The following is a 14,273-nucleotide window of genomic DNA, read 5'->3' on the forward strand; positions in this document are numbered from 1 at the left end:
CAACTCACCTTTCTCAAGTTGTACAGTAATGTCACATGTGTATGAAGGTGGATCAAACAAGCTAATCTTAAATGTCAAAGTAGAGAGGAGCCTAGTAGGCCTATTTATTTTCATTCATTACACAATATGAATAAGCTATGCAGACAGTTGTAAAGAAAGAACATCTTTTTCTTCTGTTCTCTACTTGTTATAGTTACACAGTATTAGGGGTGTGGGCTGTATTAAAAGTATCCACTGTTCTCCCATGCTCTAACACACAGTAACGATGAAATGTGTACTGTTCTCACATTCTTCCTCTGTATGTACACATAAACAACAAGGCAGGGAAATATAAAAGGAATTTATTTTATTGTTTGGGTACATTATTGTTCAGTGTACATGCTCACATCTGAAACAAACTTTACGTGCTTGATAACTCTCCCACCCCGCAGACATCTACACACCAATACCGATTTATATTCATAGCGGCAAGTGCTATGTAGCTCCACATAGGAGACACAGGACGTGACATATAGCACCTTCACGCGGCGTCGTAGCAAATTCACAGCCGCACCAGCAGAGCTCCAGAATGTGCAACTCGGCCGGCTCACACGCGGACGCGCTACAAGTGCGAGGGCCCGCCCAACGCTGCTTGCAGCTTTAATTAAGCTCATTTTTCCTACCTGCTATATTACCCTTTTCATAACTCCTGCCACCTTCGTCCATCTCTCCTAACTCACTTCCTGAATGTCACTTCCTTCTGCCATCTCTCGTCCAGTCACAGTCCGTCCTCATAGTGATCTCGGGTGACTTCAACCATGTCACCATGACCACCACACTAACCAACTTCACCCAGTATGTGAGCCGCCATACTAGAGAGGAGAGGACCCTGGACCTGCTGTATGCTAACGTTAAGGATGCATACAGCCTGGTTAATCTCAATCCCTGCTATGTGCCTCTGGTGAAAAGGGAGCCTGCGACCACAAGGACAATGAGGAGATGATCAGAGGAGGCCTATGAGACACTTCAGGGATGATTTGAAGTGACAGACTGGGATGCACTCTGTGAGCCACATGGAGAGGACATAGATGGGCTTTCTGAGTAAATGTAAATGCTCCGTATTTGTATAGCGCATTTCTGGTCTTTTCGACCACTCAAAGCGCTTTTACACTACTTCTGCATTCACCAGTCATACACTGAGCCGAAGTGCTCAAACAGACTAACTAACTAACATTCACACACATTCATACAGCCGCCACGGAACAGCCGCCAGGGGCAATTCGGGGTTCAGTATCTTGCACTTCACACTTCGACATGCAGGGGATTGAACCGCCGACCTTCCGATTAACGGCCAACCCGCTCTTCCTCCTGAGCCACAGCCGCCCAGTGAGTGTATCTCAGACTACATAAACTTCTGTGTGGACTGTACTGTCCCAACAAAGACTGTTCAGTGTTACCCAAACAACAAACCGTGGATAACAAAGGACATCAAGAACATCCTGAAAGCAAAGAGGAGGACTTTCAGAGATGGTAATAGGGAGGAGGTGAAGGCCATTCAGGGGGACCTGAAGGTAAGGATCAGGGAGGCTAAGGAGAAGTACAGGAGGAAGCTGGAGCGTAAACTCCAGCAGAACAACATGAGGGAGGTCTGGAGCGGCATGAGGAACATCACTGGCTTCAGACCGACTGGCAGCAGAGGAGGTGAAGGCAGCTTTGACAGGGCCAACCAACTTAATCTGTTCTTTAACAGATTTGATGCTATGGCCCCTGCCCATCCCCCCACTAATTCAGCTGCTGTCTCACCTCTAACCCCACTACTCCCCCCTCCTCCTCCTCACTGTCCCTCGCCCTTCTCTTGGGAGATCCCTACTCCCCCTCCTCCGGCTCTCAGGTTAACAGCTCTCTCCAGCCTGACGCCTCCTCCTCTCCCCCTTCCCCACCTGTAACCTCTGTGTCCCTAACTGCTGACCAGGTGAGAAGACAGCTGAGGAGACTCCACTCTAATAAGGCTGCAGGCCCTGATGGTGCCCCCCCCAGGTTGCTCAAAGCCTGTGCCCCCCAGCTATATGGAGTCCAACCTGAGCCTGAGTCTCCAAAGGGTCCCTGTGCTTTGGAAGACATCTTGCCTCGTTCCTGTGCCATAGACGCCACGTCCCAGTGACTCCTAGAACTACAGACTTGTGGCACTGACCTCCTACATCATGAAGACCCTGGAGAGACTGGTTCTGGATCAGCTGCTGTCCATGGTGAGACCTCTCCTGGACCCACTCCAGTTCACCTACCAGCCCCGACCTGGAGTTGAGGACGCTATCATCTTCCTGCTCAACCGCATTTATGCCCACCTGGACAAGCCGGCGAGCACTGTGAGGGTCATGTTTTTTTGACTTCTCCATGGTTTTCAACACCATCCGTGACAAATGTGACAAAGACTAAGGAGCTGGTTGTGGATCTAGGGAGAGCCAAGGCAACAGTGAGTCCTGTTTCCATCCAAGGGGTCAGTGTCATTGTGGAGGATTACAAATACCTGGGAGTGCACATGGACAATAAACTGGACTGGGCCAAGAACACTCAAGCCCTCTACAGGAAGAGCCAAAGCTGTCTCTAATTTCTGAGGAGGCAGAGGTCCTTCAACATCTGTAGGACAATGCTGAGGATGTTTTATGAGTCTGTGCATTATGAATTTGCTGTTGCATGCTGCAGGCTGAGGGTAGCGGACGCTAACAGACTCAACAAACTGATCCGCAAGGCCAGTGACGTTGTGGGGGTCCAGCTGGACTCTCTGTCGGTGGTGTCAGAGAGGAGGATGCTGTCCAAGCTACATGTCATCTTGGACAATGTCTCCCACCCACTCCATGACGTGCTGCTCAAACACAGGAGCACTTTCAGTGCAAGACTCATTCCCCCAAAATGCACCACATAGGTCCACAGGAAGTCATTCCTGCCTGTGGCCATCAAACTTTATAACTCCTCCCTCCCCCGTGTCTGACACACGGACACTTAGTTTTAAACTGGACAAAATTTTCTGTTTTGTGCAATACTCTGCTGCTGCTATTTATTCCTTATGGGAACTATAACATCATTGTTATCACCATAACAATTCCTTTGACTATGTGTTACGAACCTCCAGTGGAATATCCAGGGGATGAGGAGGTTAGTGACAATAATAGAATCATTCCAGGTTGAAGGAAGCCAGGAGACAGATTTTACAGGACATACGGTGTTTTATTTACAATAAGGAGGAAAAAAAAACTAAGGTACCCTCAGGGAGGGTCTACAAAAAACAACTTCCCAAAAACAAGGAAGCGCCCACAAATGCCACAAACGAGAAAACAACACAGGATACAATAACGAATTTCACCGTCCCTCCACTGAGGGAGTGAACCCCACCACAAGGTTCAGACTTATCACTTGCTGCACTGTAGTTTCACCCAGCTCACCATGCCGTCTGCACTCCACACTCTCCACACCCAGTCTGCCTGCTCTCTGCTCCTTATACCGGCTCCTGCGCTCCCGCTGATTGTAAACTGGGGACAGGTGTGCACCCTAGCCTCCTGGCTGCAACATTATAGGGGGGAAGGGCAGGACCTGCAGAGCACAGATGAGCAGCAGTACACAGACACAGGGCTCAAGGGCCGTAACACTATGTAAATGTTGTACATATCCACACTCCTTATTTTATTTTATATTTTTGTTCTGATATTTATATACTTCTCTATATACCACTATCTTTATTATATTCCTTTGCCCTTGTGCAATGTGTGCAACTGTAACACAGAATTTCCCTTCGGGGATCAGTAAAGTATTTCTGATTGTGATTCTGAAGTTTGTTAGTATAACCGTACAGATCAATATGATTGAAATTTTATTAACTTTATTTATAAGACCTGAAAGCAAAACACTGTGGTGATGCTGCAGTTTCCCTGCAGAAGTCAAGACCATGTGAATAATGATTTGTTTAGATTCAAGCACAGCTCTGGCTAGTCTCAAAAGTACAACATCAAAATGTAGGGAGGATATTATGTTTGAAATATTGTTATCTTTATACAGAGTAAGTAGTCTGGGAATTGATGTTCAGTTTTTATGGGTCCCAGCACACATTGGCATCCAAGGGAACGAGATGGCAGGTCACTTTAGCTAAAAATGGGTTGAAAGTAAATCAGGTAGAGTTGGCAGCACCAGTTAGCAAAGTAGAGATCAAAGCATATGTATGGAGTAAAATTAGATGCAGTGGCAGAGTTTACTGGATAATGGAAATAAAGGAAGACATTTATACAACATTCAGCAGAAAGTGGGGGAGGAAAAGTCACTGGGGAAGAGCAGGAGAGTCAATTTAGCAGAATTAGACTGGGTCACACAAAGTTAAACCCATCTCTGCACCTTGTTGGAAAACATCCATCTGGAAATTGTGAGGCATACAGGCAACCAGAAACTGTGGAACATGTGCTGTTTGAGTGCACTAAATACTCAAACGAAAGACTGGCTTTAAGAAATGGACTGGAACATGGAGGAATTAAACAAATTCACATTAAAACTATTTTCTCAAATAACTCAGGAAAGATGGTGCTTAAACACATCTCATGTTTTTTGCAACAATTGGGACTGAACACAAGGATTTAGGCATGTGTGACTAGGATACAGTAGGTGGCGATAATGCTCCATGTGGTTGCAAGTCGCCAGTAAAAAGAAGAAGAAGAAGAAGAAGTTCCCCAGCAGTCAGTGGGGCATTATGGCGGACACCAGGGAGAAAGCGTTGCAGGACTACAGGAAAAAATTACTCGAACACAAAGAAGTCGACGGGAGATTAAAAGAATGTATGAAACTATTTAATTTTGACGTTCGTGGCGTGGCAGAAATATATCCATCGTTTGTTTTGATTACTTAATTTTTAGTGGATAGCTTTCATCAGCTAGCCGGCTAGCTAGCTAATGCTTTGTCATGCAGTTAGCATCCTCGTAGAAATGAATGGAAGTACAGCGCTTAACGATAGCAGTGCGATTTTAGCTAGTAACGTTAGTACACACACAGTAGTAGCGTTAGTGCTGTGCCCAACAGGGTAATACCTTCTAAAAGTCAGCTAACGTTAGTCTGGGTAGCCATTACTGTTAAATGATGTACTTTGTCGTATCAGTTAACGTTATTAAGAAGTTTACGTTAAGCTAACTTTAAACAGCTAATGTTACCTTACAGTTATCTAACAAGCGTGTTTTCATTGACAGTGTCAGATTCTATCCTTATCTGTAACACGTAGTTTAATACTTGGCTTTGTGTTTAATAATGAAAACTAGAAGTGATACATTCTGGTTGTCCTTCATGTTTGTTTTCCAGTGAGGGAACAGCTGAGAGAACAAACTAAACAGTACGAGAAATCAGAGAACGACCTCAAGGCTCTGCAAAGTGTTGGTCAGGTAAGAGTATTGTTTGTTACACATTTACATTTCAGCTCTTCACATCGCACTTCTGGATTAATTCAACGGTAGACTGAAGTTCAAGCTAACCTTAGTGCTACTCGATTTGTGACGTTGTGTCACACCAATGTTTGTAATAAACACTTTGCAAAGGTAAAGGACAAAAACAGGTGATATGACAATTTTGAAAATGTGTCGTAGTCTATCTGCGCTGTTGGAGCAACACTTGTCAGGTATTTGTCATTACTTTTGACTAAATAATTATGGAAATTCTAAATTATCACATATTCTCTGTTCCATCCAGCCTAAATTAGAGTGAGTTAAAGATTTGGGTCAGTGTCTGTGGGGATAGAGAGGGTGGAGACAGTGGAAGGGACCTAACTAGGTGAACAGAATGTTCTTTCCTAACTACATATTTGCCTTGTTCCCTGCAGATTGTTGGAGAAGTACTCAAACAGCTGACTGAGGAGAAATGTAAGTTCATTGGCAGATATTTCACAAGTGTCACAGCACACGGTGTAATGGCAAAATGATTTAGGTCTAGGGGCTGTAATTACCACTGAGCCTCATGGCTGTCCTGACGGGCCATACATGGGCTAAATACCTTGGCTGTCAATCACTAAAAGAATGCAAGACTTACCTGAAACCCTGGTGAGCCCAGCAGCTGTGCATTCATCTGTTGCCATATTGTACTCTGCTCTCTTCCTCCTCTCCTCTAGCTCCTTTGGAGCTCATATTTACGTACGACCAACCTTCTTGAAGCTTGGCAGCCAATGAAAAATGACAACTGACAACTTGTTACTGATGGACATTAAACAATGTTGAGCTGTGACATAAAAACTAATGCGCCTCTTTGTTTAATTCCAGTCATTGTCAAGGCTACCAACGGCCCCCGATATGTAGTTGGATGCCGCAGACAGGTAAGTGCTGAACAGACACTAATAGGGATGAAACAGTAATAAAATTTCACATCACGATTATAGTGACCAAAATTATCACATTTTATTTTTAGTATTGTATTTAGTATTGTAAAAACAGCAAATACCTTTTGTAAACAAATGAAAATCATCTAAATGTGCATGATCAAGATTTTATATTATATAGGTAATACAATGACCCTGTGGACAAGTCTTTAGAAGACAGTGATAGTAACTGCAATGAACCCAAAAACTGATATAAATACAGAGCAGGGATGGGATTTTCCGACCTGAAGATCTGACCCACGTGAATCATGCAGATCTGTAATTTAAAAATAAGAAGGGTTCTTTTTTTTTTAAATTACAGATCTGCATTGTTGGTAGCATTCTTGAAAACATCCCAGTCAGTGCAGTCCAAACATGCCTGAAGGTCCTCAACAGTTTCACTACTCCACTTCTTTGATGTCCTCACTACAGGTTTACAGAGCTTTAGTTTTTGCCTATAAGCAGGGATCAGATGGACCATCACGTGATCAGAGTGTCTCGGTGGAGCGCGTGTGACTGCGTGATAAGCACTGCTAACTGTGGTGTAGCAGTGATCCAAAGTATTCCCCGCTCTGGTTGGACACTTTATAAACTGTCTGTATTTGGGGAGTTCATGGTTGAGAGTTCCCCTGTTAAAGTAACGAAAACAATAACAAGGGAGTCTGGGTTTGTCTGCTCCACACACAGTATCTGGTCAGCCAGCATACGCTGTGCGTCGTGCACGTTTGCACGAGATGTAAACACCGACCAGAGTGAATGAAGCAAACTCACGTGGGGAGTAAAACGGTTTACAGTTAATGATAGGAAATTCAAGATTAGGAGAACAGTGTTGTCATGACAATCACTGTCATGTCGGTACACCAGCCATTGTTAATATAAAAACAGACACCTCCATGTTTTGTTTTGCCGGAGAGTTCTGTGTCGCGGTCCGCTCTGTAGAGTTGGAAGCCTGCCAGCTGCAGTGCGGAGTCCGGTATCAGCTCACATAGCCACGTCACATCCCTGACGTGAATGTGCGACTGCGCTGCAGGTCAGCGGCATCGGACCTTATGCTGTTAAAGTCAGCTGTTAGCCAAAAAGCTAACAGCTGGAGAACAGGGAGAGAGGTATTTCGGACAGCTGTAAGTAACTTTATTGCCATTATTGTGTCACAGTCTACAATGCAAAGAACATTGCCGTCCGTTGTGGAGACTTGCTATGATGCAACGTTATGTCTCGAGCATCAAATCTGATTTAATTTGAAACGCAATGGATAAGAAAATCATCAGGCTGCCTGCTCTCTGTCGGCTCCTACATACACACACATACTCACACAGCGGCAGCAGAGCGAGAGGCTGCGGTGGAATAACGTTGCGGTGAAGGTTAAGTTAGCTCCAAACTACTGTAACGTTAGTTGATGACAACTACACTCGTTACTGTAAGTACGTGCAATAAAACTGATCTGTATCAGTCCCTCCTCCTCTCTCGCTGGCTGCAGGTGAACTGATGTTGTTCTTTCTAAACGTCACTCACTACTTGTGATGTCAGATAAAGTTATTGAGTTACTTTGCTGTTGTAAACATTAATGTTGCTGTTCTAGAAACAACATTTTTAGCTGTATTTAAAATATTAAATTAAAAACAACCAGGCAGTTAATATGTACCCTTCAATATACGTTTATTTATTGCAAGTGATATGTCATCTCAATATATAACGTTCTCGCACATTGAATATTTCCCGTGCAGGCCTACCTCATGCCCGTTGGGTCTGGTCTTACCAAATAACCATCACTAAAAAATAGTAGTAAAAATAGTAAAGTATTGATAAAGAATCAGATCGTTAAGTAGTCTCAATAAGGGTATCAATAAAAATTAACGATCCCCATCCCTAGTCGCTACTTCCAGTGATGCTTGGACTCATGGGGAGAGAGTGGCGTTATCTACTTATCAACCAATAATAAGTAGAATAGCTAATATTACTTTTTAAGGCGTATATGCTTAGTAACTAGTAGGTAATAACTATTATTTCTGAGTAACTTGCCCAACACTGAGTTGACAATAAGGATCGCATAAATTTGGTATGTTTTGATTATTGCTTGTTATAGGCTATCTGATGTTTACTTTGACTTTGTCGTCGATTGATCAATCATATAGCCTATATACACTTTGCTGTATGAATAGTAGCTTTTTAAGTCGTCCTTATGTTAAAGGTTTTGGCATGTTATAAATTAATTTCTTGTGAATGGTTGTGACAGGGTTTATATAAGGCCGTTTCAGACGGCTTGGATCCGCGGCAAACAAGCGCTCCGCGAGGTAACCATGGTGACGGCTTCTGTGTAACTTGTGCGATCCTGTGAAACAGTCGCGGTTGTTCTCGTCTCGTGCACATACCCGCCCGCTTCCTAGAGTTGAAATGTCAAACTTATTTCTACAGGTAATCATCAGACAGAGACTGATCAGCTGTTTGATCTGAGTTTCCTGAATAATATGACTGTTTCTTCTGCGACAACCTTTGCTGCTGTGTCTTATTCATTAAAAATAATCTATGAACTTCTACTGAACTTATTTGAAAGTTAGTAGTTAAATTATTTAGTTACAGACTCCCATTATTTCATGTTGCATGTTGCACATTTAGCTGTTGAGAGGTTGTGATGGCGCAGTGGATTAGACACTTGTCTTTGTTTCGCTGTGCAACACATCCACCAAATAAGTTATTGTCATGGGTCCTGCCGCTGCCAGTTTAATCGTGGTGTTGGGGGGGTGTCTATATATTTTCCTGCTTTTTTTCCCTTTGCCAATTACATGCCTGACAGAGGAGACTGTAGCGTTTCTAGATGCGCTGGTTGGTTGACTACACATTATCATGTGCAGTGGACGAACGGACTCTGCCGACACACGACGCACACAGCAACAGAACAACGTGTAGCGTTTTTACAAGAGCAGCAACACTGAGAGCTTCAGTTTACACGCTGTCAGCAAGTCAGTCAAGGCAAGTTTATTTGTATAGCACATTTTAACAACAAGGTAATTCAAAGTGCTTTACATAAAACATAAAAGCAACGGGGATATATAAAAAAGTTAGTGTTACAACCAGGGTTAAAAGAGTTAAATGGGAAAAGGCGATGATAAAAAGCTAAAAACAAAGAAAACAGGACAGTAAAAGTTACAGTCCAGTGTAAGTTATCAATAAAAAGAAAAATCTTAAATATTTAACTAAAAGCAATGGTAAAAAGAAAAGTCTTCAGTCTTAATTTAAAAGAACTGACTGTTTCAGCAGACCTGCAGTTATCTGGGAGTTTATTCCAAATATACGGAGCATAATAACTGAACGCTGCTTCTCCTTGTTTAGTTTTGACTCTGGGGACAGAAAGCAGACCTGTCCCAGACGACCTGAGAGGTCTGGATGGTTCGTAATGAAGCAGAAGATCAGAAATGTATTTTGGCCCCAAACCATTTAGTGCTTTATAAACTAACAGCAGATTTTGAAGATGTCTTCCACAGCACAGGGACCCTTTGGAGACTCAGGCTCAGGTTGAAGACATGGTGAAGGACTCCATATAGCTGGGGGGCACAGGCTTTGAGCACCTGGGGCAGAGACCATCAGGGCCTGCAGCCTTGTTGGAGAGAAGTCTCCCCAGCTGTCTTCTCACCTGGTCAGCAGTGAGGCACACAGAGGTTACAGGTGGAGAGGGGACAGGAGGAGTCATTAGGCTGGAGAGAGCTTTTAACCTGAGAGCCAGAGGGGGACAGTGAGGAGGAGGAGGGGGGAGTAGTGGGGTTGGAGGTGTTTGAGGGCAGAAGGCAGCTGAGTTAGTGGGGAGATGGGCAGGGGCCATAGCATCAAATCTGTTAAAGAACAGATTAGGTTGGTTGGCCCTGTCAAAGCTGCCTTCACCTTCTCTGCTGCCAGTCGGTCTAAAGCCAGTGATGTTCCTCATGCCGCTCCAGACCTCCCTCATGTTGTTTTGCTGGAGTTTACGCTCCAGCTTCCTCCTGTACTTCTTCTTAGCCTCCCTGATCCTTACCTTCAGGTCCCCCTGAATGGCCTTCACCTCCACCTACATGCGTGAATTTTAAAATTTTAATCATGACTTACAAGCTCCCTGTCACATCCAGGATCTATTGCATATACACACCTCTGGTCACTCTCTGAGGTCGCCAGGCGAAAACCTTTTAACTATTCCCAGAACACGTTTTAAAACAAGAGGTGATTGTGCTTTCTGTGTAGTGGCTACAAGGCTCTGGAGCTCTCTCTCCTTAGCCTTGAAAGCCTTGGATTCTGTATAACCTTTTAGAGAACACCTCAAGACACATTGTTTTAGACAAACCTTTCACTAGCCATATGGTTTTGTAATGCACGTCTTGTTGTTTTATTTTGTTTTTAGTTTATTTTTACTGTAAAGCACTTTGTGACCCCTCTTGTCTGTGAAAGGTGCTTTATAAAGTTTACTTATTTACTTTGTCAACTCACTGTAGTCCCAGTAAATGTAGACCTCAGTGATTTGAATATGAACTCTAATCTATTCATATTTTTCATCCCAGTTGGACAAGTCGCAGCTGAAGCCAGGCACCAGAGTGGCTTTGGACATGACTACACTTACTATAATGAGGTAGGCTGGCCACAATCACCACTTAAAATTAAACTGTACCACTATATACGGATAATAACTGGAAGCAAGCAGTTGTAAGTCGTGCGCACAGCGGCAAAGACGATTACTTGGTATAGGCACAATTTCAGTTAGATTTTATTTGATGGGATTTTTTGGTTTCAGTTCATATTGTTTAAATGTGGCCCATATCAAACTCCAGTGTGAACTGTCCACGGCTTGAAAGTGACCCGCATGCGCAGAAGAATAACTCTCCTGAGTTATTTGCATCTCAGTTATGCTATTAACAGAAGAGAGCTCACGATCTGGTGGATTTTAGTTGTAAGAAAGGGAATCTGTGAGCAGATGGTGGCAAAGTAGAGGAGGAAGAGAGCCACATGTTTATAATGGCTTTTTGTGGAGCTTTTTCATTCACCGTGGCTCCGTCTAAAGCAGAACTGTGACAACCGCTGCTCTAGAGTGACGTCAAAGTCTCATCAATTCCTACCTGAGTATCCAGACACAGGTCGCATTTAAAATGATCCAATCTGTGTCATCTGTGGATTTGGACCACATATGGAATGGGCCCAAATCCAAACTGGAAAAGATCAGGTTCCATGTGACTTGGCCTGTTCACACTGTCATAAAAGATCAGATCTGAGTTACATATGAGTAAAAATATCGGATTTGGATGGAGTGAGAAACCCCAATGCTAATGGGCATCCTAATAAAGAAAAGTTACAAAAATGTTTATGTATGCAGTCAATTATAGTTTAGTTGGAAATGGCTCGGAGAAATGCAATCTGTCCTTAACTTTTCTTTAACAAACTAGTTTCAAATCTCAATAAGAGCTTAGGAGCGAAACAAACATTTGACAGTAAATATGCTTAATGTGTTGACAGATGTTGTGGGGATCTGACTGTGGCACATTTTGTTCCATTTTCAAAATCTCTGAGTATCCTTCATGTGCACGTCAGGGTTTCCACAGGAAACTCTTTAGCCGAGCTTGTAAGCTACCCAGCTCTTGATGCATCCTCTGTCATGACGAGTATTATTAATGTTTGTGTGTTGTAGAGTAGAGCCCTGCACCGGCCTCAAATCTGGGGTCTAACCCGGCCCTGGCCCGAGACGCTGAGGCCTTAGCCCGGCCCATGTCCGACCGCTTATCAGAATTCTCAGCCTGAGCCCGACTGGAGCCTGTGTTTTGTTTGTCTCCTCCCCATAACACAGTTGCAGCCAATAAAATGGTTCAGTGGTTATATTTTGTTTTGTTTAAGTTAATTTAGCAAAATGTTTTTTGTTTGTTTAAATGAAAGTTTTTATTTTTTAAAGTGACGACCAAGTGGCCAACAGTTAACGATCAATTTAGCCTCTCAATTCAACACTTGACTTGCCTGCAATAGATGTTTTAGATATAAAACATTCAAGCATATTACAGTGTTAGATCATACGTTTATTGTCACTAGTAAAAAGGCATTTTTGACAGGCTGAGGCAGGTGGTTGCTTCTTTTCGCAAACAACATGCAAAAAACAGGCTATACAATCTAAACAAAGGCTAGTAATAAAAAACAGGCAGGTTGTCTTACATCTTGGCTATGCATCAGAAATCAAGGCTTCACAGAACATCATGGCCAATCCCAAAGAAAAAAAACAGAACAGCCTCTTAACATTACAACCAGAAGCCGAGCCACTTTCTACAGAGATCCCACAGTAAACGTGAAAAGAAGAAGGAAGCTAATAGTGATTTGGTAAAGATAAAGAATGTGCTTTTTTTTTTTTTTTGTACGAATGTATTTCTGTTTCTTTGTGTCATGATGTTGTGTGTATTTAAAAGTGTTTGTTGTGGAGGAACACATAATGCACACTCTGTGCTCAGCATGTGTTTCTGTTTTTTCAAAGGTACCTGCCCAGAGAGGTGGACCCTCTGGTGTATAACATGTCCCACGAGGACCCTGGCAGCGTCTCCTACTCTGAGATTGGAGGCTTGTCTGAACAAATTCGTGAGCTCAGAGAGGTACAACCAAGCCCACAATCAGTCAGCAATTAGAGGCAGTCTCTTCATGTTTGGCTGTTTCTTGGATTAGAATACTCGGTCTTAGAAATGCATTGGCAGGATGTGTTTTACAAGATAACATTTGTATGGTCGGGCCTTATTGGAGGAATCTGTGGAGATGAGAAAGGCTTAACCTTTACTAACTAGGTGATACATTTTGATCTCCTGTCCATAAGTCCAAAACAATGCTGGTGCTGTTATCTCATGGCAGGTGATTGAGCTTCCTCTGACCAACCCTGAGCTCTTCCAGAGGGTGGGGATCATCCCCCCTAAAGGCTGCCTGCTCTATGGGCCTCCAGGTTAGTTTTCCATACAACCACGTATGCACAAACATATTTAAAGGTGGGGTCAGTGTTTCAAATCCAATAAACCTCTTCTTTAGGGGTCCAAGCCCAAGTGGGCTGGGAACCCGTGAATGCAAGGCATCGCTGGACTGGCTGCCCGGCCAGTCCATACCTTAAAGGTATCCATACCTTAAAGGTATGGATACCTTTAAGGTATGGACTGACTATTGCTAAAGTGATACCCAACCCAGTGATACCCAGCCCTAGTTGTGTCACTGCCTGGACTGTTGTGCTGCTCTGGGACTGCCTCGTCCTCTCTGCATGTTAACTTCTCAGCAGCAACTGCAACCACAGCTTGGCTAACATCAGTTAAATTACGGGCTGTGTCGCTATTTACTCTATATTTAGGGCCCGAGCACGGCCGTGCGAGGTCCCTATTGAATTTTGTAAATTTTATATTTAGGGCCTGAGCACGGCCGTGCGAGGTCCCTATTGAATTTTGTAAATTTTATATATTTTTTTTTTTTTCAGTCGGATTGACGTCAAATTTCTGCTGTGCCTTCTAAAGGCATTGACGATGAAAAGTTGTTGTAACTTCAGTGTACATGCTCACATCTGCACCAAACTGTACATGTAGGATGAGAGTCCCGCCCTGAACACATGTACATGCCGACATTCACCCACAATCATAGCGCCACCTGCTGGCAACAGGAAGTGACCTTTAATGAAGCAGCCCCCGCCGCACGTTTCACCTACGTGCACGAATTTTCTGTGGTACGTGTATCTTGTCCAGACGCACAAAAAAGTCTCTTGGAGCCATAGCCTAAACCCAACAGGAAGTCGGCCATTTTGAATTTTACGTCAAATTTTGGATGATTTACACACTTCGTACTTTAACGAACTCCTCCTAGGGATTTAGTCCGACCGACCTCAAATTTCTGCTGTGCCTTCTAAAGGCATTGAAGATGAAAAGTTGTGCTATTTGCGAGTTTTCGTCAATGGGTGTGTCCGTGGCGTGGCGTCAGA

General features: G+C 43.5%; 1 protein-coding gene across 1 annotated transcript in view; it reads left to right on the plus strand.

Moving 5' to 3' along the window:
- The first annotated feature begins 4,633 nt into the window (after nt 1-4,633).
- psmc6 (proteasome 26S subunit, ATPase 6) overlaps nt 4,634-14,273 on the plus strand; it is a 21,776-nt gene continuing 12,136 nt past the window's right edge. The window contains exons 1-7 of the mRNA XM_046060974.1: nt 4,634-4,790; nt 5,305-5,384; nt 5,819-5,858; nt 6,252-6,304; nt 10,867-10,934; nt 12,810-12,924; nt 13,175-13,262. Coding sequence (XP_045916930.1) covers nt 4,637-4,790; nt 5,305-5,384; nt 5,819-5,858; nt 6,252-6,304; nt 10,867-10,934; nt 12,810-12,924; nt 13,175-13,262 — 598 coding nt within the window. The 5' untranslated portion in view covers nt 4,634-4,636. The remainder of the gene's footprint in view (nt 4,791-5,304; nt 5,385-5,818; nt 5,859-6,251; nt 6,305-10,866; nt 10,935-12,809; nt 12,925-13,174; nt 13,263-14,273) is intronic.

The sequence above is a fragment of the Micropterus dolomieu genome, linkage group LG10 (assembly GCF_021292245.1).
Source record: "Micropterus dolomieu isolate WLL.071019.BEF.003 ecotype Adirondacks linkage group LG10, ASM2129224v1, whole genome shotgun sequence".
In the NCBI taxonomy this organism is placed as follows: Eukaryota; Metazoa; Chordata; class Actinopteri; order Centrarchiformes; family Centrarchidae; genus Micropterus; species Micropterus dolomieu.